The sequence below is a fragment of the Emys orbicularis genome, chromosome 1 (genome assembly GCF_028017835.1).
Source record: "Emys orbicularis isolate rEmyOrb1 chromosome 1, rEmyOrb1.hap1, whole genome shotgun sequence".
NCBI classification, from domain to species: Eukaryota; Metazoa; Chordata; order Testudines; family Emydidae; genus Emys; species Emys orbicularis.
This window is the reverse complement of record NC_088683.1, coordinates 343,340,656-343,367,036: the sequence shown is the minus strand read 5'-3', so window position 1 is coordinate 343,367,036 and position 26,381 is coordinate 343,340,656. Positions and strand designations below refer to the sequence as shown.

General features: G+C 41.8%; 1 protein-coding gene across 1 annotated transcript in view; it reads left to right on the top strand.

The window, feature by feature from the left end:
• MTNR1B (melatonin receptor 1B) overlaps positions 1 to 15,495 on the top strand; it is a 46,447-nt gene extending 30,952 nt beyond the window's left edge. Inside the window, exon 2 of the mRNA XM_065414966.1 lies at positions 14,627 to 15,495. Within this exon, the coding sequence (XP_065271038.1) occupies positions 14,627 to 15,495 (869 nt within the window). The remainder of the gene's footprint in view (positions 1 to 14,626) is intronic.
• Positions 15,496 to 26,381: the final 10,886 nt, after the last annotated feature.

Genomic DNA, 26,381 nt, shown 5'->3' with positions numbered 1-26,381 from the left:
CATAGGTTGCCTACCCCTGCCCTAAACAGTGGCCAACCCCTCAGTTCCATTGTATCAACTGTCCAGCTTGTTGTGGTGCAGAACTCTTGGTCACAAACAAAGCCACTCACTGTTTGAAAGAGACTTGGTGATCGTCAGGGGGCGGCCCTCCTCGTCCACTCCAGTGAATTACATACCACACAATCGCATTCTGATCTATAGCTACCTAGTCCTGTTCTGTGACATCAGCTCTGCCACTGCTGTTCTGGTGGGGCCCTGTTATGTAGTTAGCTCTCCACCACCACTTGCCCAGTCAGGCTTCACCGTGAAGTCAGTTCTGCATCATGGCGGTTAGTTGAGTGTAGTCCAGTCTGGTCAAGTCAAATCACTCCACTCAAGATTCAGAATCTCTAGTAGAAACCTACAAAACAAGCCTTTTTGATGAAGCCCCTGCTCCTTGGAAGAAAGAATTCCCAGTATCTCAGACAGAACTCTCTAGTCTCTTACTGAACCTGAATCCCATTCCCAAACCAGAGTTCACGATCTACAAGGTCAGGGTGACCAACATACTCTAGGGCATATTTTGCACAACTCCTATGCCTTTTCCTAAGATCAGTCACAGTAACAATCTATTAGCATGTATACTACCACAACACAGACATATTCCAAGTAAAAAAACCCCAAAGTACGTGGAACTAATGGTAAGAAATATTGTAATTTGTGTAATGAGGGTGGCCAGAGCTAGCTTTTCCCCCATAGAGGTTGCAGATAGTTCCATCCCTCTACCCCTTCTAGCTCTGGGGTTTGCACAAACCTGGTCTCAAAACTCAAACTAGTCTTTACATGTTTGCAAGAGTTAACCCTGTTCCCACCTGTCTATATGCTTCTTAGTTCTAGCCAGGAATAGAACCAGGAACACAAAATGCAGCTCTTACCATATCAGTGAACTGGCTATGCCTAGGAAGTTCATTGCTGTGCCAGGGTCCACACTTGCAAATCACACGGGTCTTTAGTCGGGGGACAACAAGATGACTTCCTCTTCTGTTAGGGCAGAGGTGGGCAAACTACGGCCCGTGGGACCGTCCTGCCCGGCCTTTGAGCTCCCGGCTGGGGAGGCTAGCCCCTCCCCCGCTGTCCACCCTCCACCGCAGCCATGCTGTCGCGCCGCCACTGCTCTGGGTGGCGGGTTTGCGCGCTCCTGCCAAGCAGCGCGGCAGCATGTCTGGCTCTGGTCGGGCGGCGCAGCTGCCAGGCATGCTGCTCTGAGCAGTATGGTAAGGGGGCCGGGGCTGGGGGGCAGTCAGGGGACAGGGAGCGGTGGGATGGGGCGGAGGTTCTGGGGGGCGGTCAGGTGATGGGGGTGGGGGTTGGATAAGCGTGGGAGTCCGGGGGGGGGGCTGTCAAGGGGCGGGGGTGTGGATAGGGGTCAGAGGACGGGGAACAGGGGAGGTAGGAAGGGGGGGAGGTTCTGGGGGGCAGTCAGGGGACAGGGAGGTTGGATAAGCGTGGGAGTCTCAGGGTGGGCCTGTCAGCAGGTGGGGATGTAGATAGGGGTCAGAGCAATCAGGGGACTGGGAGCAGGGGGGTTGGATGGGGTGGGGTCCCAGGGGCAGTTAGGGTCAGGGGGTCCCAGGAAGGGGTGGTCAGGGGACAAGGAGCAGGGGGGGTTGGATGGGTCAGGGGTTCTGAGGGGGGCAGTCGGGGTGGGAAGTGGGAGGGGTCGGATAGAGGGCGGGGGGCAGGCTGTTTGGGGAGGCACAGCCTTCCCTACCCGGCTTTCCATACAGTTTTGCAACTCCAGTGTGGCCCTCGGGCCAAAAAGTTTGCCCACCCCTGTGTTAGGGACTTTCATTTATTATCTTGCTTCTACAGGATAAAGAGCATGTGGAGGTTTATCATCTACAACACAAAACAACCCAGGTACATGCTGAGTTCTGGTTAGACAGCAGAAATTCTCCCTTGATTTCTTTCTCCCTGAGAAGAAGCCTGATCTTTTATAAACCTTTGATTACAGAACAAAGCTCAGCTGCCCTGGTTAACACGAGGCTTAGCTGGGGATCCAGCTGCTTTCCTTCAGCTTCAATGAGCTTAAATTAGAATCTACAGTTGGGATTTAACCCCAATCTCCCCAGCCCACAGCTTCTCCTGGAGTAGCAGGCACTCTCCGTATCCAAGCTAACAGATGCTAGATTAAACAACTCCAGTTTCCTCAAGCCCACCTGCATTGCTGGCCAGTTTGGCAATGTTTCTGCTTAGGCTACATCTACACTACAGGGGGGGGTCGATTTAAGATACGCAAATTCAGCTACGCGAATAGCGTAGCTGAATTCGACGTATCAGATCCAACTTACCCTGTTGTGAGGACGGCGGCAAAATCGACTGCCGCGGCTCCCAGTCGACGGCGCTTACTCCCACCTCCGCTGGTGGAGTAAGCGCGTCGATTCGGGGATCGATTGTCGCGTCCTGACGAGACGCGATAAGTCGATCCCCAAGAGATCGATTTCTACCCGCCGATTCAGGCGGGTAGTGTAGACCTAGCCTTAGTGGTAAATGTCATGACAATAAGAATCTCCTTTTGGGATGCTAATGGACTTGAACACCCCATTATAAAATAGCAGAGTAAGCTTTGGCCACTTCCCTTGGCATGGCCGACCTTTTCTCAGGCTTTTTCCTACCTGAGGTTGCTAGTGGGTTACTTCTTAGCTCTGTTTTGAGAAGAGGTCTGTTCTTTTAAAAGTTGTAGAAACTTTTGGTTGGATAGAAACTATGGGTTGGGGTTTTTCTTTGTTTGTTTGTTTTCATATTTTATGCACATGCCTTGAACTTTCACAATTTAATGCATGTTAGCTATACCATATGTTTTCAGTGTTTCACATTCTTGTTAAACAAACATATAACCGTCTTTACTGCAGTAAGAACCTGTGAAAACTCCATACCCCCATTTATTACTGTATCTTTTATTGGTGGAGCTCTTGTTCCCTTAAATTAGTGCTTCTCAATTTTCTGCAATTCTGGAGTTCAGTTGCTTTTCTGGACCTCATTAGTTGAGAAATCTGGGTGAAAAACTTGCCAGATTTTGCTAGTAAGATTTCCTGTACTACCTGGTTTAGGTCAGGTTGGAAGTACTGTGAGAATAGCTTCTCACAGGATTTCCACTTTAGAATAAGTGACCTTTATTTCCTTATACTTCTGTTATTTAATGGCCTGGTCCAGTGCCCATTGAAGTCAATGGGAATTCTTCCATTTGACTTTCATGGACATTGGACTAAGCCAGAGGTGGGCAAACTATGGCTCGTGGGCCACATCCGACCCACAGGACCCTCCTGCCCGGCCCCTGAGCTCCTGGCCCGGGAGGCTAGCCCCTGGCCCCTCCCCTGCTGTTCCCCTTCCCCCGCAGCCTCAGCTCACTGCACCGCTGGCACAATGCTCTGGGTGGCGGGGCTGCGAGCTCCTGCCGGTGCAGTGTGTTCAACTGTTCCCTGTAGGAATGTGCTACTGGTAGCAGTTACTAATGCAAAGCCTTGTAAGAAACTGTTATTCCAGCAGCGCAGCTGCAGAGCCGCGGACTGACCCGGTGCTCTGTGCTGCGCGGTGGCGTCGCTGGCTCCAGCCGGGCGGCGTGGCTGCCTGTCCTGGTGCTCTGGCAGCGGGGTAAGGGGGCAGGGAGCAGGGGGGGTTAGAGCGCAGGGGAGTTCAGGGTGGTGGGCAGGGGGCGGGGGTGTGGATAGGTGTCGGGGCGGTTAGAGGGTGGGGAATGGGGGTTGAATGGGGGCAGGAGTCCTGGGAGGGGCAGTCAGGAAGGGAGGGGGTTGGATGGGGCAGCGGGGGGGCAGTCAGGGGCAGGAGTTCTGGGGGCGGGCAGGGAGAAAGGGTGGTTGGATGGGGCAGGGGTCCCAGGGGGGCAGTCAGGAATGAGAGGAGGCGTTGGATGGGGCGGCAGGGGGCAGTCAGGGGCGGGGGGTCCTGGGGCGGTCAGGGGACAGGGAGCAGGGGGGGTTGGATGGGGCAGGAGTCCCAGGGGGGGCCATCAGGGGGCGAGAAGCAGGGGGGGGGTTGGATAGGGGGCGGGGGCTGGGACACGCCTGGCTGTTTGGAGAGGCACAGCCTCCCCTAACCAGCCCTCCATACAATTTCGGAAACCCAATGTGGCCTTCAGGCCAAAAAGTTTGCCCACCCCTGTCTTAGATAAATCAACTGTGAACATATTGTAAGCATCTCTGGCACACTCAGTCTGCTATTTTGACATATTTTCTAAGATGTTTTGTTATCAATTTTACACCTTGAGTGAATTCCTGGTACTACTGAAGACAATGTCAAAACTCCAAATTACTTCATTAGGGTCAGAATTTCACCCTTTATCATTCCTCTCCCCCCTTTCTCTGTCACTGAGGACAATACTACCTCCCTGTCACTCAGACCCATAACCTGGGATAACTTTGTTTTTTTTTTTCATTTTGACTCTCCCCTGCCTCACACATCCATATCATGTTCATAACAGGATGCACCATGTTCATATTTCCTATTCAATATTTTTTTCTATCATCATTCAGTGAGTGGCCCTGTGTTTTATTTACTGCACACCATTCAAACCCTACAGTGGATACAGAATTCTTTTCTGATGTCTCTTAATTATTGTTTTATTAATTAACTTATCTTTACAAACCCCCTGTCAGGTGAGGTGGTACAATTATTCCCATTTTACACCGGGGAAACTGAGGCACAGAGATTAACGCCAATACTGTCACTCTTCCTCCTCTTCTTTGATTTTTGCCCATCAGCTCAGCAGCAACAAATGGGGCCAAATGAATTCTTTCCACCACTTTCTGCTTTGTACCAGCTTCATGGCTTTGTTAACCTTTAAACCTTTTTGTTCTATATGTGATTCTTCACTATGTCTATCCAACGCCTCCTCAGTCTTCCTTTGTTTCTATTTCCTTGCACTTTGGTATGTATCACCATATATGGTATCCTTTCCAGGTCCATCCTTAACATGTATCCAAACCATTGCAGTCATTTTTCTTGAATCTTCTGTAACAGCATTATTTCTTGCCCTAGCTGTTTTCTTATCACTTCATCTTTTATTTTCTGTGGTTTTGAAATTCACAGTATTCCTCTCAATCAGTTCATGTCTGCAGTCAGTATTTTTTGTTTGTTAGCTTTCCTCATATTTCAACACTCCAAACCGAACAGCAGTATTGGCACCAGGGCTGGCACAACCCATTAGGCGACCTAGGCGGTCACCTAGGGCGCTACAATTTGGGGGGCGGCGGCTGCAGCGGTATTTCAGTGGTGGGACCTTCCGCCGCCTCTGTGGGGGGCGGCATTTCGGGGCGGGACCTTCCGCCACCTAGGGCGGCAGAAAAGCTGGCGGCGCTCCTGATTGGCACGAAAATTGTCTCATATATGCTGATCTTCATTTTTATCTGAATGTCTTTAGCCTTCCAGAAAATTATGCAAGATCTGAATGCAATAGCACCTAGTCCGATTCTTCTTATGTGATCTTCACAATTCCCAATGTTTGATACTAGTCCTCCAAGATTTACAAATTTTTCCACTTGTTCTAGTTTTTGTCTCCAATTTTGATCTTTCTCTCTTCCTCTTGCCTTCCAGTTGGCATAATTTTTGTTTTCTCCTGGCTGATCTTCAGTCTGAATTTTCAGTTTTCCCAGTCTACCTAGTTTGTTATTCTCTGTAAATCCTCCTTGGTCAATACTATGAAGTCAATACCATTAATATAGTATCATTATTTCAGCCTTTTTGAAATATGGAATCTAAACCAGAGATTTAATATTTAAATGTTCCAATTTAACTCTTAGTAAAAGTAACAAATATGCAAGGGCATTCTGCATCGAGCTTCTGGAGACAAACTACTCTGAGCTTCTCTCTTGTGGTTAGGATAACTATCACACGACTGTCCTTTGATAGACTAATGCCTTTGTATTACAGGGCTAACATATTCATCATTCTTATTACATTAATACATAGTACCGATTTTGCCCTTTGTGCACAGAAGGGTTATTTGGAGGACTAATTATGATGTTAAATATATGACTTAAATAACAATGGGCTCAATTTTGCCTTCTGATATCCATGTACAATTCCAGTTTACTTCAGTTAGATGCAACTGAGGGAACATTAACTCTAGCCAAATCCTGCTCTTAGTTAAATAGATGTAACCGAGAGTAAAATGTATCCCCCAGACATTTGTATATCATTATTTCTGTGTGTTAAAAACTGTAACCTTAACTCTAATATTAATGCAAATTTGTATATTTAATATATTTTCAATAGGATGTACGCTGCTAATTGCCTAAGTCGCACTTGAAAAAAATGTAACCCACAGACTTTTTTATTTTTGTATATTGTACAATGCCCAGTACCTTATTCATGCTAAACAAATAAATAACAAATATAACAAAGTTGGGCGGTATTTCCAATATGGAGGAGGACTGGAATATCATACGAGAAGAACTTGATGACCTTATAAACTGGAGTAATAGAAATGGGATGAAATTTAATAGTGCGAAGTGAAAGGCCGGGCATTTAGGGACTAAGAACAAGAATTTTTGCTATAAGCTGGGCCTTATCAGTTGGAAGCAACAGAAAAGGAGAAAGAGCTGGGTGTATTGATTGGCCACAGGATGACTATGAGCCATCAAGGTGATGTGGCCATGAAAAAGGCTAATACTGTCCTAGGATGCATCAGGCGAGGTATTTCAGGTAGAGACAGGGAAGTGTTAGTAACATTATACAAGGCATTGGCGAGACCTCATCTGGAATACTGCATGAAATTCTGGTCTCCTATGTTCAAAAAAGATTAATTCAAACTAGGGCTGTCGAATAATTGTAGTTAACTCACACGATGAACTCAAAAAAATTAATCGCAGTTTTAATAGCACTGTCAAACAATAGAATACCAGTTGAAATTTATTATATATTCTGGATGTTTTTCTACATTTTCCTAGATATTGTACTCTGTGTTGTAATTGAAATCAAAGTGTATTAACAAAAGAAATAGTAATTTTTCAATTCACCTCATACAAGTACTGTAGTGCAATCTTTTTGTTGTGAAAGTGCAACTTACAAATGTAGATTTTTTTTGTTACATAACTGCACTCAAAAACAAAACAATGTAAAACTTCAGGGCTTACAAGTCCACTCAGTCCTACTTCTTGTTTAGCCAATTGCTAAGACAAACAAGTTTTACATTTATAAGGGATAATGCTGCCCTCTTCTTATTTACAATGTCACCAGAAAGTGAGAACAGGCATTGCAAAGTATTTATGTGCCAGATATGCTAAACATTCATATGCCCCTTCATGCTTCGGCCACGATTCCAGAGGACATGCTTCCATGCTGATGATGCTCGTTAAAAAAATAATGCGTTATTTCAATTTGTGACAGGGGTTGGGGGTAATAGGTGCCTATGTAAGAAAAAGCCCCCAAAATCAGAACTGTCCCTATAAAATCGGGACATCGGGACACCTAATTCCAACTACCTGAGCATACTGTGGCTTCAGACTTGCTGGAGAGAGCAAAGGGTGGTTCCTGCACTAATCTGGTAATTTTCTTATGGATAATACCCATGCTAGAGACTGCATCATAGGCATGTTAAGGAACATTTGCTTGTCACAGAACTTCAAAGACATCACAGTCCTTTGATTTCCAAAAGTTTAGATTATTTATACATTAGAAAAGGTTTTCTTTGCTTTTTCAAACTACTCATTGCAATAATATAACAATTTAGGACCATATTCTGCACTCAGCTCCACAAGAGACAAGACTCTGGCCCTTATATTGCAATGAATCGTCTGAAAAAGCACAGAAAACATTCTTCTGTCAGGCTTTTACACTCCGTCTCCTAAAATGCAGTATATATTATGCACTAATGTCACATTCATTTCTGGACCAGTTTGGAATGGCCTTATTCATCATAGGTGGCATTTTCAAAAGCTTCATTTAGGATCACAAGTCCCATAGACTTTCTGCATTTTTTCCGGGAGCCTTTTATATCTGATTTCTATTCCTACATGTAAGTGCTGTGCACCTTGCTATGATTAAAAAACTAGTGTTCCTTGGATGCTACTTATGCAGTATTAGAGCTTGTCGAAAATTTCCCATCTAAATATTTCCTCGACAGAAAATGGCTTCTTGACTAAACAGAAATATTTACCCAATATTTTCCATTTTCCTCAAAGGTTTTCTTTTTTTGAATAAAAACTTCACATTTCAGCCACGGAAAGGTAAAATTTTTCTTTTAAATGGAACAATTTCCGTTTTGTTTTGGTTTTTTTGACAAAAACCTGAAAATATTTGAAGAAAATTTTTGTTGAAAATTAAAAAAAAAATTGTTTTCATCAAAATGTTTCATAGGGGTAAATAATTTCCCAGCCATCTCAACCTAGTCTAACCCTCTCCACAGTGTGGCTTTAGCTGGTAACTCTGAAATCAGATTTACATTTAATTAGCTATTTCCAAGGATTCTCCAGCCATGCCCCCTCCAGGACTAGAGAGAGAAGGATCTTTTGAAAGACATCAGTAAGACAAATACTGAGTATGTTCAGGGATCTCACAGATGTTCTCACAAGGAAAGAAGGCTTGATGCCGCTGCAGCAGCAGCACCACCACCTGCTTTTCTGGATTATCTTTACGCAGCATTTAATAAGAAGCTGCACCTGTAAGTGTGTGTGAAATGTAAATGATTCAATTATATGGGGAAGATCTCCTGATGGCTAGAAGCCAGGTAGAATTTTATGAAAGTAATAGGTGATTCCTTTAGCTGAATTGAGATATGTGCCTGGTTGATGTTTAAGGGGATTTATGGAGATTTAATCTGTGTTATCATGGATTAAATTTTCTCTCCCCAAAAGATATCACAATGTGGGGAAAATGTGGTGAAGATACTTACTACCATGAAGCATACACACCACGGTCAGATCTTCCCCACCCGGCTCTGTCCCCTCTATGCCAAGTAAAAAGGGTGGAGTGGAGTAAAGGGGCCATAAACCCCCTATATCTGACCTGTGGAGGATTCCCCCAGCCCAGGCACTGCAGAAGACAACCATAAGGCTGCCTTTTGAGGACCTCTTCACAATCCCGATGTAAGGTGCATACCAGGAATGAAACTGGGGGCAGGAAGAGAGTTTTGGGGTGGGTCTGAGGAGATTCTGGGAAGCTACCATAAATTAGACTCCTAGGGCTGTCTAAATGATGCCAGGACTATAACAATGTTTAAAAGGGGACTGGATAAATTCATGGTGGCTAAGTTCATAAATGGCTATTAGCCAGGATGGGTAAGAATGGTGTCCCTAGCCTCTGTTCGTCAGAGGATGGAGATGGATGGCAGGAGAGAGATCACTTGATCATTGCCTGTTAGGTTCACTCCCTCTGGGGCACCTGGCATTGGCCACTGTCGGTAGACAGATATTGGGCTAGATGGACCTTTGGTCTGACCCAGTACGGCCTTTCTTATGTTCTTATGTTCTTATGGACTCTCCAGCCATGAGAACAACTCAGGATTGGGAGGGCAGGAAACTGTCTTAAAGTCATCTTAACCCCTGCCTCCCCCTCATTTTGAGTTCTGTACTCCACCTCGTAGAGACAAGTACAGAAAAAGGGATCCAACAGCCTCAAAGAAAATTATTCCAACACTCAACTGAGTGTTGGAATGAACAGTGGACATCAAGGTGTTTGGGCATCCTGGGAATCATAAAGCAGGCAGGACCCGGCCCTGCAAAGTGCTGCCAAATTTATAGCAAGGAGCGCCCTCAAAAATTTTCTGCATCTATCTTGAGGTAAGCCAATCTCCTTTCATTGTAGACCACCTGTCCTGACTGTAGCGGGAAGGTGGAATCATAGGGTTAGAAGGGAATGCAAGGCTCATCTAGTCTAACCACCTGCCAAAATGCAGGATTTGTTGTGTCTAAACCATCCATGACAGATGGCTATCCAGCCTCCTTTTGAAAATCTCCAGGGAAGAAGTTTCCACAACCTCCCTAGGCAGTCTGTTCTATTGTCCTACTGTTCTTACAGTTAAGAAGTTGTCCCTGAGATTTAATCTAAATCTGCTATGCTGCAGTTTGAACCCATTGCCTCTCGTCCTGTCCTCTGTGGCAAAAAAAGAACAACTTTTCTCCATCTTTTTTATGGCAGCCTTTCAGTACCTGAAGACTGTTATCATATCGCCCATTCATCTCCTCTTTTCCAAACTAAACATGCTGAGTTTGTTCAGCCTTTGCTCAGATGGCTTGCATTCCATCCCTTTGATCATCTGTGTCGCTCACCTCTGGATCTTTTCTGGTTTCTCTATATCCTTTCTATACACTGGTGACCAAAATTGGACAGGGTACTCCAGCTGAGGCCTATGCAACACTGAGTAGAGCGGTACTATCACTTCCTATGACTTGCATGCTATGCCTCTGCTAATGCAACCTAAAATTGCATTACTTTTTTTGCAACAGTTTTGCATTGCTTACTCATGTTGAGGTTGTGATCCGCTAAAACTCCCAGATTCTTCTCAGCAGTGCTGCTGCCACGCCAGTTATCCCCCATTCATTTATGCATTTGGTTTTTCTTCCCTAAGTGTAGCACCTTACATTTGTCTTTGTTGAATTTCGTTTTGTTGTGTATAGCCCAGGTCTCCAATTTCTCGAGATCCCGCTGAAGTTTAGCTCTATCCTCCAAAGTGTTTGCAGCCTGTCCTAGTTTTGTGTCATCTGCAGATTTGATCAGTATGCTCTCTATACCTACATCCAGGTCATTAATAAAGATTTAAACAAGACCAGACCCAGAAGAGATCCCTGTTGAACCTCTCCCTCCAATCCGACATCATTCCATTAATAGTTACTCTTTGTGGTTGTTTATGTAGCCACTTACTGGCAGTTCTGTCAAGCCCGCATTTCTCCAGCGTACTTAACTGAATGTCACATGGGACTGTGTCAAAATCATTGATGAAGTCCAAGTATATTATATCCACTACATTCCCTCTATCCATCAAATCAGTTAGCCTGTCAAAGAAGGCAATCAAGCTAGTCTGGCATGATTTGTTCTTGGTAAATCCATGCCGGCTGCTAGTGATTACCCCTCCACTCTCCAGCTATTCGCAAATTGAATGTTTTATACGTTGCTTGAGTAGCTTCCCAGGTATCAAAGTCAGGCTGACTGGTCTATAGTTCCCCAGTTCCTCTTTCCCCCCCTTTTTAAAGATGGGCACTATATTAGTAGCCCTTCTCCGGTCTTACGGGACCTCTTCTGTCATCCATGAGTTTGTAAATATTATTGCTAGTGGTTCTGAGATTTCTTCAGCTAATTCCTTCGGTACCCTTGGGTGAATAGCATCTGGCCCTGCTGATTTGAATTTATTCAAATTGGTCAGAAGATCTCTGACATATTCTTAACTTACTCTGATCTGCATCCCTTCCCCTTTATTGTCTCTGGTAACTTTGCTAGTCATCCGGTCACGTTATTTTTTGTGAGAAGACTGAAGCAAAGAAGGCATTGAGCAGCTCTGCCTTTCTATCATCTTGCATTACCAGCTCACCTTCTCCATTGAGCAGTGGACCCATACCATCCTAGATCTTTCTTTTTGTCTGATGTATTTGAAGAACCCCTTCCTGTTGTTTCTAACATTTCTTGCCAACTGTAACTCATTCTTTGCCTTAGCTTTCCTGATTTTGTCCCTATGTGCTTACGCTTTTCCCATGTATACTTCCTTGGTGACATGCCGCTCCTTCCATTTCCTGTATGTGTCCCTTTTGGTTTTTGAATAGTTAAAGAGCTCCTTGAGCAGCCACATTAGCTTCCTGTGCCTCTTTTTATCTTTTCTCTGCATCGGAATAGCTTGATGTTGAGCCTCTAGTATTACATATTTTAAGAACTGCCAGCCCCCTTCGACTCCTTTTCTTCCTAATTGGTCTTTCAATGGGACCTTGCCTACTATTTCTCTGAGTTGGTTGAAATCCACCTTTCTGAAGTCCTGTGTCCTTGTTTTGCTGTTCTCATGTCCTTATTTCCATAGGATCTTGAATTCTATCAGATCGTGATCACTTCCTCCCAAGTTCCTGACCACCTTCACGTTTGCAACGAATTCATCCCTGTTGGTCAAAACCAGATCCAAAATGGAAGACCCCCTAGTTGTTTCCTCAACTTTCTGAATCAGAAAGCTGTCTCCTACACATGCTAAGAATTTGCAGGATGTATTATGTTTTGCTGCAATAGTCTTCCAATATATATCATTGAATTTAATATCCCCCATTAATACTAGCTCATGTGTGTTAGTTAATCTTATTAACTGCTTATAGAATTACTCATCCACTTCCTCTTTCTGATTTGGTGGTCTATAATAGAGTCCCACCATAACGTCACTACTGTTCTTTTCTCTTGTTATCCTCACCCAGAGACTTAGTAGGTCTGTGACCCACTTCCCCTTGGACCTCAGAACAAGTGTATTCAATCTTGACATACAGTGCAACAGCTCTTTTTTTCTCATACCTATCCTTTTGGAACTAGCTATATTACTCAATGCAGGTACTCCAATCATGGGAGTTGTTTCACCAAGTCTCTGTCATGCCAATTAAGTCATAATTTTCTTTATATACTATGACTTTCAGTTCATCCTGCTTGTTCCCCATACTCCTTTCAATCACATACAGTCATCAAAGATACTTTACAGACTGTCCTGTTGCTTTTCTTTTTGCCTTTTGAATGCAGTTGTTATTTCTAGATCCTTCTTCAGAAATGAGCCCCTTCCCCTTGTCTTCATTACTTGAGCCTAGATACGCATTGGCTGTATTTTTGTCACCATCCCCCATTGGACCTAGTTTAAAGCTCTCATCAGGTTAGCCAGTCAATGTCCAAAGATGCTCTTCCTAGTAATAGATAGATAGAGCCCATCCCAGCACAGTAATCCTGGAACATCAGCTTGTTGTTGAAGAATCCAAAGCCCTCTTGCCGACACCACCTGCGTAACTACGCATTTACTTCCGCAATTTGTTGGTCCCTGCCCAGGCCATTTCCTTCAACAGAGAGAAGGGACAAGAACATCACTTGTGTCCCAAACTCTTTTATCCTTCTTCCCAGAGCCATGTAGTCTGCAGTGATCTGCTCAAGGTCCTTCTTGATAGTATCGTAAGTCTCCCTTACCTCATGTGAAGGGGTTGATGGAAGCAGATCTCCCTTTGAGTAGAGGGGAGTAGCAGAGCTCCATATTCCTTCCGTATGGTTAAGGTATATTTGCTAAAGTGTGTGGAGAAATTTGTATGGACACTGGTCTTGCCATTGTTTCTAAGTGTTGAATCCTGCAAGGGACTAAGCACTATGGACCGGATCCAGCAATGCACGTAAGCATATGGATTATTCATATGCCTAAAATTAAGCATGTGCACAGGTGTGTCACTGGATCAAGAACAGAATGCTCAGCATCTTCCACGATTGAGCCCTTAATTGTTCACTGTAAATGAACACCAGATTTATGCTCACACATAATTTTAAAAATACACTGGTCTTTTTCACAATTACGTTCACAGTGTAAAGGATTTTTTTTTACTACTACTACTCTATGGATTTCAATAAAAACAAGCAAACAGCCAAGCTAAGAACATCTTTTATGTTTCCTGAATGTCAGAAACCTAATATTAGTAACTCTCCTATTATATTACTTTGGGAAGTTGCTAAGAAGGTATTTGGTTCTTCCCACAAAATCAGTGGAACCACTATTTACTGTAACGTATTTCACATTTCAAATATAAATTTTGATATCCTATTGTTTTATACAGGAATGATTTTATAGATACAGTCCAGAAACTTCAAATAGATGAAAAGGGTATTATTTAAAGAGAGACAATAAGCCTCACTTTTATTGTTGAAGTTTCTTTTAACATCAACAGTAGAAAAGAATCTAGACTTCTGTGCATTTAAATACTTTTTCTTTCTATTACACTCCTATATTTTTGATTTTGCATAGTTTGGTGTGCTTTTGTATAGAAGATGGTGGAGGTGTTTCACTCTTCCTCCTAAGTTGATTCAATGGCAAAATAGCTGTAAAAGGATAGGCAACATACCAAAGAAAATATACGTAGTTCAGCTTATTGTGTAGCTATTTGAAATAAACATATGATGCATCATCCTGGTACCATCATCCCTGCTCTGTCTGTCATTTTTCCCTTTGCAGTTTATTGAATCCCTAGGTGTATTACAGTGGCAGCCTGTAACGATCCACCACACAAGTATCTGCCTACCTAGCTGCCTTTTCAATCACATTTTCGCACAAGGCTCTCTCCAACTACTGGAGTTGGTTACAATAAACTGACTTAGTTTATATATAATGGATTATTGATGTTTAAGTTTATAAACGGCGGTAGAATAGTATAGTGATGCTGGCAGTAGGGTATTTACTGTGGGAAGATCCACCGGCCTAAGCGCAGTCACTAATAGCTATAAGCCACTCAGCAACTGCTCAGCACCAGCTGACATTTATGTGATAGCGTGTTCTGTATGACAGAGCTAGATCTCATGTACAGACAGGTTGCTATTGAAATAGCTGCTTCTTGCTGGTACCTTGAACATGTTCGTGTTACAAATGTTTGAAACTATTTTCTTCTCTTTCGTAAATATGAGTATATTTATTTGCCTCTCTTTTCTTCTTCCGTAGGTAATGCATTTGTGGTTAGCCTGGCTTTGGCAGACCTGGTGGTGGCCTTGTATCCATATCCACTGGTGCTCTTAGCCATTTTCCACAATGGATGGTCCTTGGGTGAAATGCACTGTAAACTGAGTGGCTTTGTGATGGGACTAAGCGTAATAGGCTCCATCTTCAACATTGCTGCAATTGCAATAAACAGATACTGTTACATATGCCATAGCTTTGCTTATGACAAAGTGTATACCTGGTGGAACACAATGCTATACGTCTGCCTAATTTGGGTGTTAACAGTTGTTGCAACAGTGCCAAATTTTTTCGTTGGCTCTTTAGAGTATGATCCGCGCATCTATTCATGCACATTTGTTCAGACTGCTAGCTCCTATTACACCATCGCTGTTGTCATAATTCATTTCATAGTACCTATCACTATTGTGAGCTTCTGCTACTTTCGGATTTGGATCTTAGTGATTCAAGTAAGAAGAAGAGTCAAATCAGAAATAAAACCAAGACTGAAGCCGAGTGACTTCAGAAACTTTCTCACAATGTTCGTGGTTTTTGTGATCTTTGCCTTTTGTTGGGCACCACTGAACTTCATTGGACTAGCTGTAGCTATCAATCCTTTGGAAATGGCACCAAAAATTCCTGAGTGGTTGTTCGTCGTAAGCTATTTCATGGCCTACTTCAACAGTTGCCTTAACGCAATAATATACGGACTTCTTAACCAGAATTTTCGAAAAGAATATAAACGAATCCTAATGTCACTGTGGATGCCAAGGCTTTTATTTCAGGAAACATCCAAAGGGGGGACTGAAGGTCAGAAGAGCAAGCCTTCTCCTGCTTTAAACAACAATGACCAAATCAAAACTGATACCTTGTAAATGTGCTATGATGAATGCAAAGAAGTGTCATTGAGAACTCCAATGATGTAGTTATAAGATTACACTCATTCTTGCTTACTTTTCTGTGCTTTCAATTTTAATGGTATAGAGTGACTGGAATCCTGTTGTCTTGATAAAACACACTGCTCTTCTAAATTCATATTTTATACAAGATACCAATTTGAAATCAGCTTCAGAATTAAAGTAGAACATGAATGCCAGCTGCTTTATTTCTCAGAGACTAATCCTGCCCTCAAAATGTGGATGAGGCACTCATTGACTTCAATGGGAGTCATGCAGTTATCCAAGGTCAGAATTTGTCTCTTAGAAAATATAATGAATGCATTTGCTTAAAGGTATGGTAGTTAAGGCTGAGGGAATTTTTTTCCTGTCATATCTGTACATGGAGATTGATGTAGATATTTTGCTTTCCCTCTATGGGTCAAACTTGGCATTTCTGTGTATGTACTGGTAGGGAAACAAGTTTTGCTTGTGTACTGAACAGGAAAATTTTGTCCTTTTGTCCTACAAGAGAATTTTAACACTAATGCCTTTCTTGACAGGGATTTTCATATATATCCATCTCAGTTTATTTATTCTATTTGTCTTCTGTATATATTGTTTCTCTTTTTTTCCTTCAGATTGTACAATGTAACTGGACAATTGTTTACACATTTATATTACTTTGAGGATTCTTCTTCTTATATGTGCTCAGAATTCCCATGAGTACTAGGTGGAGTTGTGTGTATACTGAAGGGCAATAGGCACATAATAACTGTATAGAAATAATAGATATAAAATGTATAGTATAAATGTTGCCTTCTTAATTTTATATATAGTATATATAGTTCATTTGGGAGTTGTAGGCTCCAAAAACTATATGGAACAATGAATTCCAAACAGAATCAGGTAAAATGAAGGGGAGACACTAACAGTGTCACTTTTCAAAAGTGCTCAGCATTGACCTAGCTCTTCTCCCATTGAAGTCAGTGGTGAAACGCTCATTTGCTTTATTGACTCCTACTGACTTCAGTGCGAGCAGCATTTGGCCAATACCGAATGCTTTTGAGCAAACCTCCCCTTAGATATTTAAAAGTTTCCTGTACACCAAGCAGGTGCGGTTGCTGGCTTCAAGTGGGGTGCTGCTTTAAAAATATCAGTATGAGGTTCCATGTCTGTGGTCTTTTAGTGTGACTCCAGGTCAACTCTGCACAGTTTGCAAGATAAAAGGGAAGTTTTTTTGGTCAGCTCTGCAAACTCAGCTTTCGGCTCTGAAATTCAAGCTGGGTTCTTTCCTTCTCCACTAACAGCAATCATGCAGGCCAAATTACAACATGGGTTACACCTGCACACCCCACTATGGCCTGTATAATTTAGCTTGCATCATCTTTATTGCTACAGTAGTGATGCTGAGTAAGAAGGAAGGAACTCAACTTGACTTTCACACTCCAAGTTGGGTTTACTGTGCTGACCATTAGGAAAAATATTTAAGAACTTGTGCGCTAAGCAAATTGGATATGGAGTCACTAAAACACATTAAACATAGGACCCTATTTTTAGAGACAAATTTCAAAGAATGAACTCACTTTAATGGTTTTCATTGCCTGCCATAAAATCTATCTAAAGTCAAAACTGTATGGCAAAGTGACAAATCTGAAGATTTTCCAAGCTTCTTCCATATTTTCCTGGTATTTCTAATGTGCTCTGAAGCACAGGAGCCTAACTGGCATATCGTACTGCTTTGATGAAAACTAAGTGGACAAAGATCTTGGAGAGACATAACCATTTTCTATAGGATGGTGAAAGAGAGGAACACTTAATGATGACCCAAGAGAAATAGCTAAAGAATCATGATTCTAAATTCATTCCTTTTATTACTCCATGGATTTAAACAGGACAAATTTGTCTCAGTGGTGTCTCTAAAATTAATTTAACTATAAGCATCCTTAAAACATAGTTCTACTTTGAAAATGACTCTATAAAACTTGCACCCTCCATTTCTTCCAAGGGCCTGAATATGGAATTGGGGTGTGTGTGTGTGTGTGTGTGTGTGTGTGTGTGTGTGTGTGTGTGTGTGTGTGTGTGAAATGCCCATCAAAGTCAATGGGAAATTTGAGTGCTCAGGGAATGCAGGAGGTGGCACCAAATTTGCTCACTTCACAACATTGTTTATACAGACTTCTAGCCCTGAAAACTCAACTTGGGACTTGACATTCGAGCTTTCCTTTCTAACTTGTATATGAACACTAGTGTTAAAGAAAGCTCAGATGGAGCTCGGTTTATCATTTGATGATGCATGAGCCAGAATAGCATCCAGCTCACACTCCCATCGCTGTGTTAACTCTGCAGAGCTAAATGAAAAGTAGTAATAACTTTTCTCATACAAGTAAGCAGATATTCTATATGTTTATAGGAAGCAGATGTGACATGGACATTGAAATTTTTACAAAGTCATTTTTCTAATTACATTTGCACTTTAAAAATTAGGGGTCAAATTTTGGAATTATTACTCACATTGGTGAGCACTTACATCAGTAATCCCAAATGAAGCTAATGAGACTACTCATGTGAGTAACTGCTTACTAAGATATATAAGGGTTCCAAAATCTGGCCCTTCATTGCAACTGGCTAAAAGATGTCAGAAGAAATGCTTTATCCTAAGGGACAGATTCTGCCAACCTTACTCTCACTTAGTACACCTCTACCCCAATATAACGCTGTCCTCGGGGGCCAAAAAATCTTACTGCGTTATAGGTGAAACCGCGTTATATCGACCTTGCTTTGATCCGGCGGAGTGCGCAGCCCCGCCCCCCCGCCCCCGGAGCACTGTTTTACCGCGTTATATCTGAATTCATGTTATATCAGGTCGTGTTATATCGGGGTAGAGGTGTACCTTGTTATCTTGCTCCTCGTGGTGTCTACATGAAATCAGTGGGGCTATTTGCAGCATAAGGTACTCTTTATCTTGAATACTTTTGCAATGATGGTGGGTGGTGCTTGGTAAACAAAGAACAAGTTTTTATATAGTATGTTACTGCACAACTGTTAATTTTAATTTAAACCTGAAATTAATTATATAAATCCAGTTAAACTAGATGACTAACACAGTTCTTCCATAGTAAACTCTCTCTTCATTTAGCAATAGTTTATTTTTCCATGTAATAATATACCCATGTACCTATGTAAAAAGCCTTAAATTAGTTTTATCCATTACTTTGTTACAGTTAGAAAATCCCTCCCTCCAACTGTACATTTTGAAAAAAACTTGTAAATGTAAGATGCAATTATTTCTGATATGGGAAAAAAGAAACTATTTTATTAGTCTACAATACAGGTTATATGTTTATAGCATGATTTGAAACACATATTCAGGATGAGTGTAATAAGCTGCATACAGATTTATGCATCTTTGAGGAAATGAGTATCTCAGTTGTGAAGACTATAAAATATTTATGATACCAGCATATCAAATGTTGACACTTTAAGACAACGTCAGAAAAAATCAAAGGGAGACCCTGTCTTCTACATGGGTCACTAGCGAAATGAGAATGGTGCTTCAGGGACAGAAGGCTCTTAGCGATTATTCTGCTTTTGGAAGACTATTTGGAATCTTTTCAACTATTTAGTTTCTTCTTGATTTGATTTTAAATGTTATTAGTGTTTTGGATTTATAATAAAATGATGCTATTCCAGAATGTTTCTTACAGCAAAACTCTTCTGTAGAAGTGAAATTCAACCCTTTGCAGAGCGTCTATTGCAGAGGTTCTATCCATTAAGTCCCACTTTAGCACAGGGGGATGGATCTTTTACTTTCTCCAATGAGCTTAAGTGAGATTTATGTGGCGAATTGCCCTCTGCACAGGCATGACTACAGGGATGACTTTCATCCTCAAAGACCATTTTCATAAAATGTTAAGGATGGAATTCTGGAGCTATTAACTTCAATGAGGCCAGGATTTCACACTAAAAGTGCTGATTCAACTGACTGATTCTGAGTAGCCCATTCTCAGGGGCAGAAACACATCTCTCTCTTCCTTCTTTTAATGACACATTTGGTTTTAGAATGATTAGTTTTTGCCCCAGTTCTAATTTTAAAAGAACTGTATGAGGCTGGAGATTTTACAGTTAAATAAATAAATCTCTATCTGTATATAGACGATTGTAAGTATTTGTGGATCTTGTAGATAGTATTCCTTGTAACCATTTCTTGAGTTAAGCTTCTACCACAAATTTTAAAAACAACCCTCCACCCCCACCCCCCAGCATTCCTGTTCCATTGGAATAAATGGCCATTTCACTGGCTGGATTCTACACCCTAAGTCTAAGTAATAAATCCATAGACTGCCTCAACCTCTATCAAGCATGTATGGAGACACTTAATAATGTCAAACTGTAGGAAGCATTATTGATTCTGGTTCATCCTTTGTTAATTATTCCATCAGCAACATCCAGAAAACACCGCTAAACATTGGTGTTATCATTTTTTTTAAAAAGATCTTTTTGTAAATATTTTGCAATAATTCCCTTCATGTAACCTCTAGGGCAAGAGCTATTTTTAATTGCATTGTAAAACATGAATAATATGAATGTAATATTAAGAATGTTTCATGTTGACATGGTTGCAGTAGCAAAGAACTTGATCCCGCAAGACCTCCCACTGTAACCTACTGGCTGGATCCACAGAGGAAGAGTATCACAGTGCCTAGCCACAGAGCCTGGTTCTTTCTCTCAGTCTGCAGAGCCTCATGTGTTCAGTCCTAGAAGTCCCCAGCACAATATCTAGTGATAGCTAAAATGCTGGCTACCACACGAAGAACTCCTATTGGTTTCCATGCATACTGCATGATCAGGCCCAAAATAAAGATCTGATCTGAAGTTCGTGTGCAAGCAAAATGCCCACTCAATCTTAGGATTGCGGGATGAAGTCTTGAAGTTGCTGCTTTAATTTTTACATATTTATTTAGCTTAAATCTATGATAATATAGGAAATCATTCTCCAGCAGTGCAATGAAGAGTTGGCTACAGTAATGCAGTTTTACAATTATTCAGTGTATCTAAAATGGATATCAAAGAACCCATGAACTCTTCTGTAGACCAGGTGAGGTGGCCTTCTGGTTACAGATGTGACATAATCACAAGTACTAAAACTGCAGGAATGATGAGCTATGCCAATTTACACCAGCTGGGCCTGTGCTTTTTAGGTACATCAGGAATGGCCTATATTTGCTCTGTTTGCTGTTGTTTTTTCATATGTTCAGTAAAAATGCCTTGCTTTTGAGCCAAAATGGCTTCACAATGAAAACATGACAATTCACCTCCTTGCATGTGTTCCATGTGAATGTTGCCATTTCATCAGTATATCACTGAAAAAGCAAAAGCATGAAAGGCCTTGCAAAATGGCACAAAATAATTAGCAAAATTCCCTTACACCTCCATTCCCTCTCCTCCCCACCACCACTGTCCACAGTGGGGGGCGGGTGAGGGGAAAATCTGCTGCTATGCAGTGGCCAGCACCAGGTCTATGCAGCACTTGACTCCTAAGCACATCTGTATGTAAGATGTGTGTTCAAAAGGCTCAAGTTGTCACTGAACACTCACACAGACTAACATGAGGGCAGAATATGGAAGAATACTCATGGACTTACAATCAGTTCCAGACATGAGGAATCATTCCTTTATATCCTTTACTTCTTCCACAACATAAACGCCCCTTGACTGCAGTGGGGGCTCTGAACACAAAAGGAGTGCAGAATCAGGCCCATTGACAAAAGCAGCTCTCTACAGTAGCAATCACTCTTTAATAGCCTTGTTCTTCTCCCATGTCCTTCGATATCTTTCATTTAACTGCATTAATACTCAAAATGGAGGCTAAAAAGGGTTTAGAAGAGGTAGAAAACATGGTTTGAACAATGTGAACTTGGATGCTTAGAAACAAGGATGAAAATTTAAGTCAGCCTAAGGAAGAAATAATGTCTACCCAAAGTGCCAGGAGACAGGCTTTCCAATTGCTCATTTGTGTAGCCTCACCCATTAGGTATCTTGCACTACTGCTCAACATGAAAAAAATCCCCCATTTGCTCTTTAAGAGACAGATTATGCCTGGACTTTAGTGCAAGCACAGTGTGGGTCAGGGATCATTTCCCTGGTAGCATTGCCCACATAAGGGCCAGGTTGAATTCCAGTCTGGGAACACAGGGACTTCTACCTCCCTATGCTATATGGACATATGGTGTCCCAAGAAGGGGTGGAGGGTAGTAAGCTGCACCCCGTCATTGTACCTGGGAGCCCTAAGTGGTGCAGAACAGAATGGCTCCTGGTGCCCCCACTAGAGTGGTGGTACTTTGCACCATCTTTTACTTGAGCTGTGTCTAAATGGCACAATCTTGCCCCAACAATCAAAATTAGATAGACATTTTGCTATGATCATTCTTTTTCAGGATAGGTTCTGTATTTAACAAGCGGTGTGATTGTGGGTGGTGTTCTGCTAATAACTCCGTTTTGATAAAATGCCAAAACCTGTCAAAGAGTAAAACCCCCAATGAGTGATGCAATCAAGGAGAGTGTTCAGTTTTCTTCTTGTACTAGATGCCAGTAGCAGCCACTTGCACAATTTACAGACTTCTCCTAAAAAAGCCTTTCCTGACATTTTTAAAATGTTAATTAGGATGATACCCTATTCTGACATTCTGATTGCCTTAAAAAAACGTAATGGCCATCACTATCGCATGAAAATGGATTATTATGTGTTCTCCATAAGGATTACCTAAACTAAGATTACTTAGACCATCTTTTTCTTACAGGGACCATCTTTTCACTGTGTTTGAACAGTGCCTAGCGCAATGGGTTCCTGGTCCATGACTAGGGATCCCAGGTGCTGCAATAATAATTCAAATTTTCAAAAATAGGTGCCTAAACTGAGGCTCCTATATCCACATTTAGGCTCCAAAAAAGTGACAATTTTCAAGTGCTCAGTACCCATCAGCTCCCATTGACTTTAATGGGAGCTGCTGGCTACTCTTCAATTTTGAAAATCAGACGATTTGTTTGGGAACATGACTTGAGTCACCTATTTTTGAAATGGCAAATAAAAAACTCCCAAAGACCAGGGTACAATTTTCATAAGCTCCCAAGTCACTTAGGAGCCTAAGTCTCATTCACTTTCAATGAGACTTAGGGTCCTAAGTGTCTAAAGCACTTTTGAAAACAGGACAGACTCCTAAGTCACTTAGGCACTTTAAAATGTTACCCCATGTGTGACTAGGTCTGGGTAGTAAACTAATCAAGAGCTTGATCCTGAACTCACTCACTGCTGGGAGTAGCACCTATTCTTGCAAGTACTCCCACTGATGTCAGTGTGGTGGTATGAGTTGGCAAACTTGGCTCCAGTTCACAAATCACATTGGGCTAGATTGTGCCATTTAGTCACAACCCATAGAAAGGGTTGTTATGCAGCTGCCCACCAGAGAGTGAGGATTCCCAGAGCTCCCGGGTAGGCAGAGGCTGCATATGTACTACTATGCACCTCTGAGGGGCACAACTCACTCCCCTCCCCCAACTGGCTGTTGTACAATGGTGGGGAGGAACCATAGACCAGCCTCATGTCTGCCCACTTCAGGGTACCATGTACCCTCGGGGAGCAGGAAGGAAGCAGTCCCTATACGCCTGAGCATAGGGACTGGAATTGTTCCTGGCCCTTCTCTCAGCCAGGCTTTTTATATCCTCCTCCAAACGGTTCCCATGAAAAAGGGCCGGGCAAATTTCCCTTTCATCTACTGTGGTGCAAGCAGGGGATCTTATGTCCTGTTTAGCTCAAACCCCCACTGCTAAAATTTCCCTTAAACCCTTTGTTGCAAATCTATTTTCTAACTGTTTCTGCTATTCCCCTTGATTAAAATGTAATGAATCAGATATTCTATTATATAACATTAGGTTTCCCCAAATGCAGTGTGTTCACCAGCCTCACATGCCTTAGCTGATAACATATGATTATATGGGATATAGTGTAATAATCCAGATACTTTTTAAAATCAGAGCCATGATCCTATCTATCTAACCTCTCTTCTCTAGCCAGGTATTTATGCCAGGCTTTATCACTGTGGCATCTGTATTTCAGCTAATAAAGACTGGATCAGGCCCCGAGGCAGGAGTCTGCCACAGGAAAGGTTAATTATATTTAAAGTTTCCTCAGTGCTTTATACAACAGCACAATATGAAAGATGATTGTCATTAAAATTAGACAGAGCATCAAATTCTCTCCCCCCCCTCCTCAATCTGAAGTGGAACTAATCTAAAATAATGTGTCACTTTTGCAGTACAGTGAAAGCCAGCTACGTTGCAGAATTTCAAGTAGACTTTTAATGCTTTAGAATATTTTGCACAATTAGCAGCTATGAACCATTGAAAAGCTACTGAGACTAGTGAGCTGGATACTCTAGTGTCATTGGTTACAGCCAGTAGTGTTTAATTTGAGATAGGAAAAGCATGTTAATAGCCCTCTCTGCTGTATCATAAACTGATGTGGCATTGAAGCCATCTGCATTCAAACACATCGTGCCTACATTTTTGAGATTTATTTGTGTACAGAATATTTTATTTTATTTAAAAAACAGCATAACAATCTTGCATGTGTAAAGACATCATTCAAACACATTACATATAACCAATCACACTGCCAAAAGTGCCATATCACTTATGGGGGAAAAATACAGCAATCCTGGAGTTTGCTCAGTGAGTTAGTTCATTAAATGCTGCACCTCCTTCGCCAACTATTTTTCAAAAGGTACTTTTACTTGTTGAATAACTTGTTCTATCCAATGAATTAATCCTGCACAAGTAAAGTTTCCTGGGTTTAATTTAAGCCTATCAATGGTGTTATTTGTAAGAGTTCAGTGCACTACTGACACAACATTTCATTTTAAAAAAAATAAGGAACCAAGACTTTATTACAATGTTGCTTTCATTCAATGTTTTGTTAAATCTGTCAATCATTTCTGTAATGTTGGCCAGTTTCTATCTTGTGTGCTTATTCTCTTTGACCAAGGAAACAATTTTACTTTAAACTTTAGCATTGTTCTCCTTATTAAATATAATTAAAACTGCATCATAACCATGGATTGACGAGTCCTTCATATTCTTCTTAATTGAAGTGATTTTAAGTTTCGAGATTATGAGAGAAATTGAACAAAAAAACCAGACCTCTCTCCTTCCCCCTCCCCCCCCCCAAAAAGGTGAGTAGCCAAATAGAGGTTTAATACACTGGATGAAACATACATGGCACTTGATGCCATAGGCTGTTATACTGAACACAAAAGGCCCAATGATAACAGCTGTTTAGGGCAAGTTACAGCTTCTAACATCACTTTAGTTAAAGCAAGTCTTGTCAGAGAGGAAGATTATTTATCAGATAAGACTGTGAATATTGTAATCCTCTCTTTGTTTACCGTGAATGTGCCTTTAGCCTGAAGCCATCTTGAATGGAAGGGTATTAAACATGAAGTTATAGTTGGTGTAAGGAAGTGATTGCCGGCCGATCTTTTAATTGGGGATGATGTTAAAGCTATGTTCAGTCAAGTTAGTATTATAAATTATCTTTGAAAAGTTATGGAAGATGGGAGACATTCCAGAAGACTTGAAAAGGGCAAATATAGTGCCCATCTATAAAAAAGGGAAATAAGGACTACCCGGGGAATTACAGACCAGTCAGCTTAACTTCTGTACCCGGAGCAATTTGCAAACACCTAGAAGATAGTGAGGTGATAAGTAACAGTCAGCATGGATTTGTCAAGAACAAATTGTGTCAAACCAATCTGATAGCTTTCTTTGACAGGGTAACAAGCCTTGTGGATAGGGGGGAAGTGGTAGATGTGGTATATCTTGACGTTAGTAAGGCTTTTGACACTGTCTCGCATGACCTTCTCATAAACAAACTAGGGAAATACAACCTAGATGGAGCTACTATAAGGTGGGTGCATAACTGGTTGGAAAATTGTTCCCAGAGAGTAGTTCTCAGTGGTTCACAGTCATGCTGGAAGGGCATAACGAGTGGGGTCCCACAGGGATCAGTTCTGGGTCCAGTTCTGTTCAATATCTTCATCAATGGTTTAGATAATGGCATAGAGAGTACAGTTATAAAGTTTGTGGACCATAGCAATCTGGGAGGGGTTGCAAGTGCTTTGGAGGGTAGGATTAAAATTAAAAATGATCTGGACAAATTGGAGAAATGGTCTGAAGTAAATAGGATGAAATTCAATAAGGACAAATGCAAAGTACTCCACTTAGGAAGGAACAATCAGTTGCACACATACAAAATGGGAAATGACTGCCTAGGAAGGAGTACTGTGGAAAGGGATCTGGGGGTCATAGTGGATCACAAGCTAAATATGAGTCAACAGTGTAACACTGTTGCAAAAAAGCAAACATCATTCTGGGATGTATTAGCAGGAGTATTGTAAGCAAGACACAAGAAATAATTCTTCTGCTCTACTCCCTGCTGATTAGGCCTTAACTGGAGTATTGTGTCCAGTTCTGGGTGCCACATTTCAGGAAAGATGTGGACAAATGGGAGAAAGTCCAGAGGAGAGCAACAAAAATGATTAAAGGTCTAGAAAACATGACCTATGAGGGAAGATTGAAAAAATTGGGTTTGTTTAGTCTGGAGAAGAGAAGACGGAGGGGGACATGATAACAGTTTTCAAGTACATAAAAGGTTGTTACAAGGAGGAGGGAGAAAAAATGTTCTTCTTAACCTCTGAGGATAGGACAAGAGGCAATGGGCTTAAATTGCAGCAAGGGCAGTTTAGGTTGGACATTAGGAAAAACTTCTTAACTGTCAGAGTGGTTAAGCACTGGAATAAATTGCCTAGGGAGGTTGTGGAATCTCCATCATT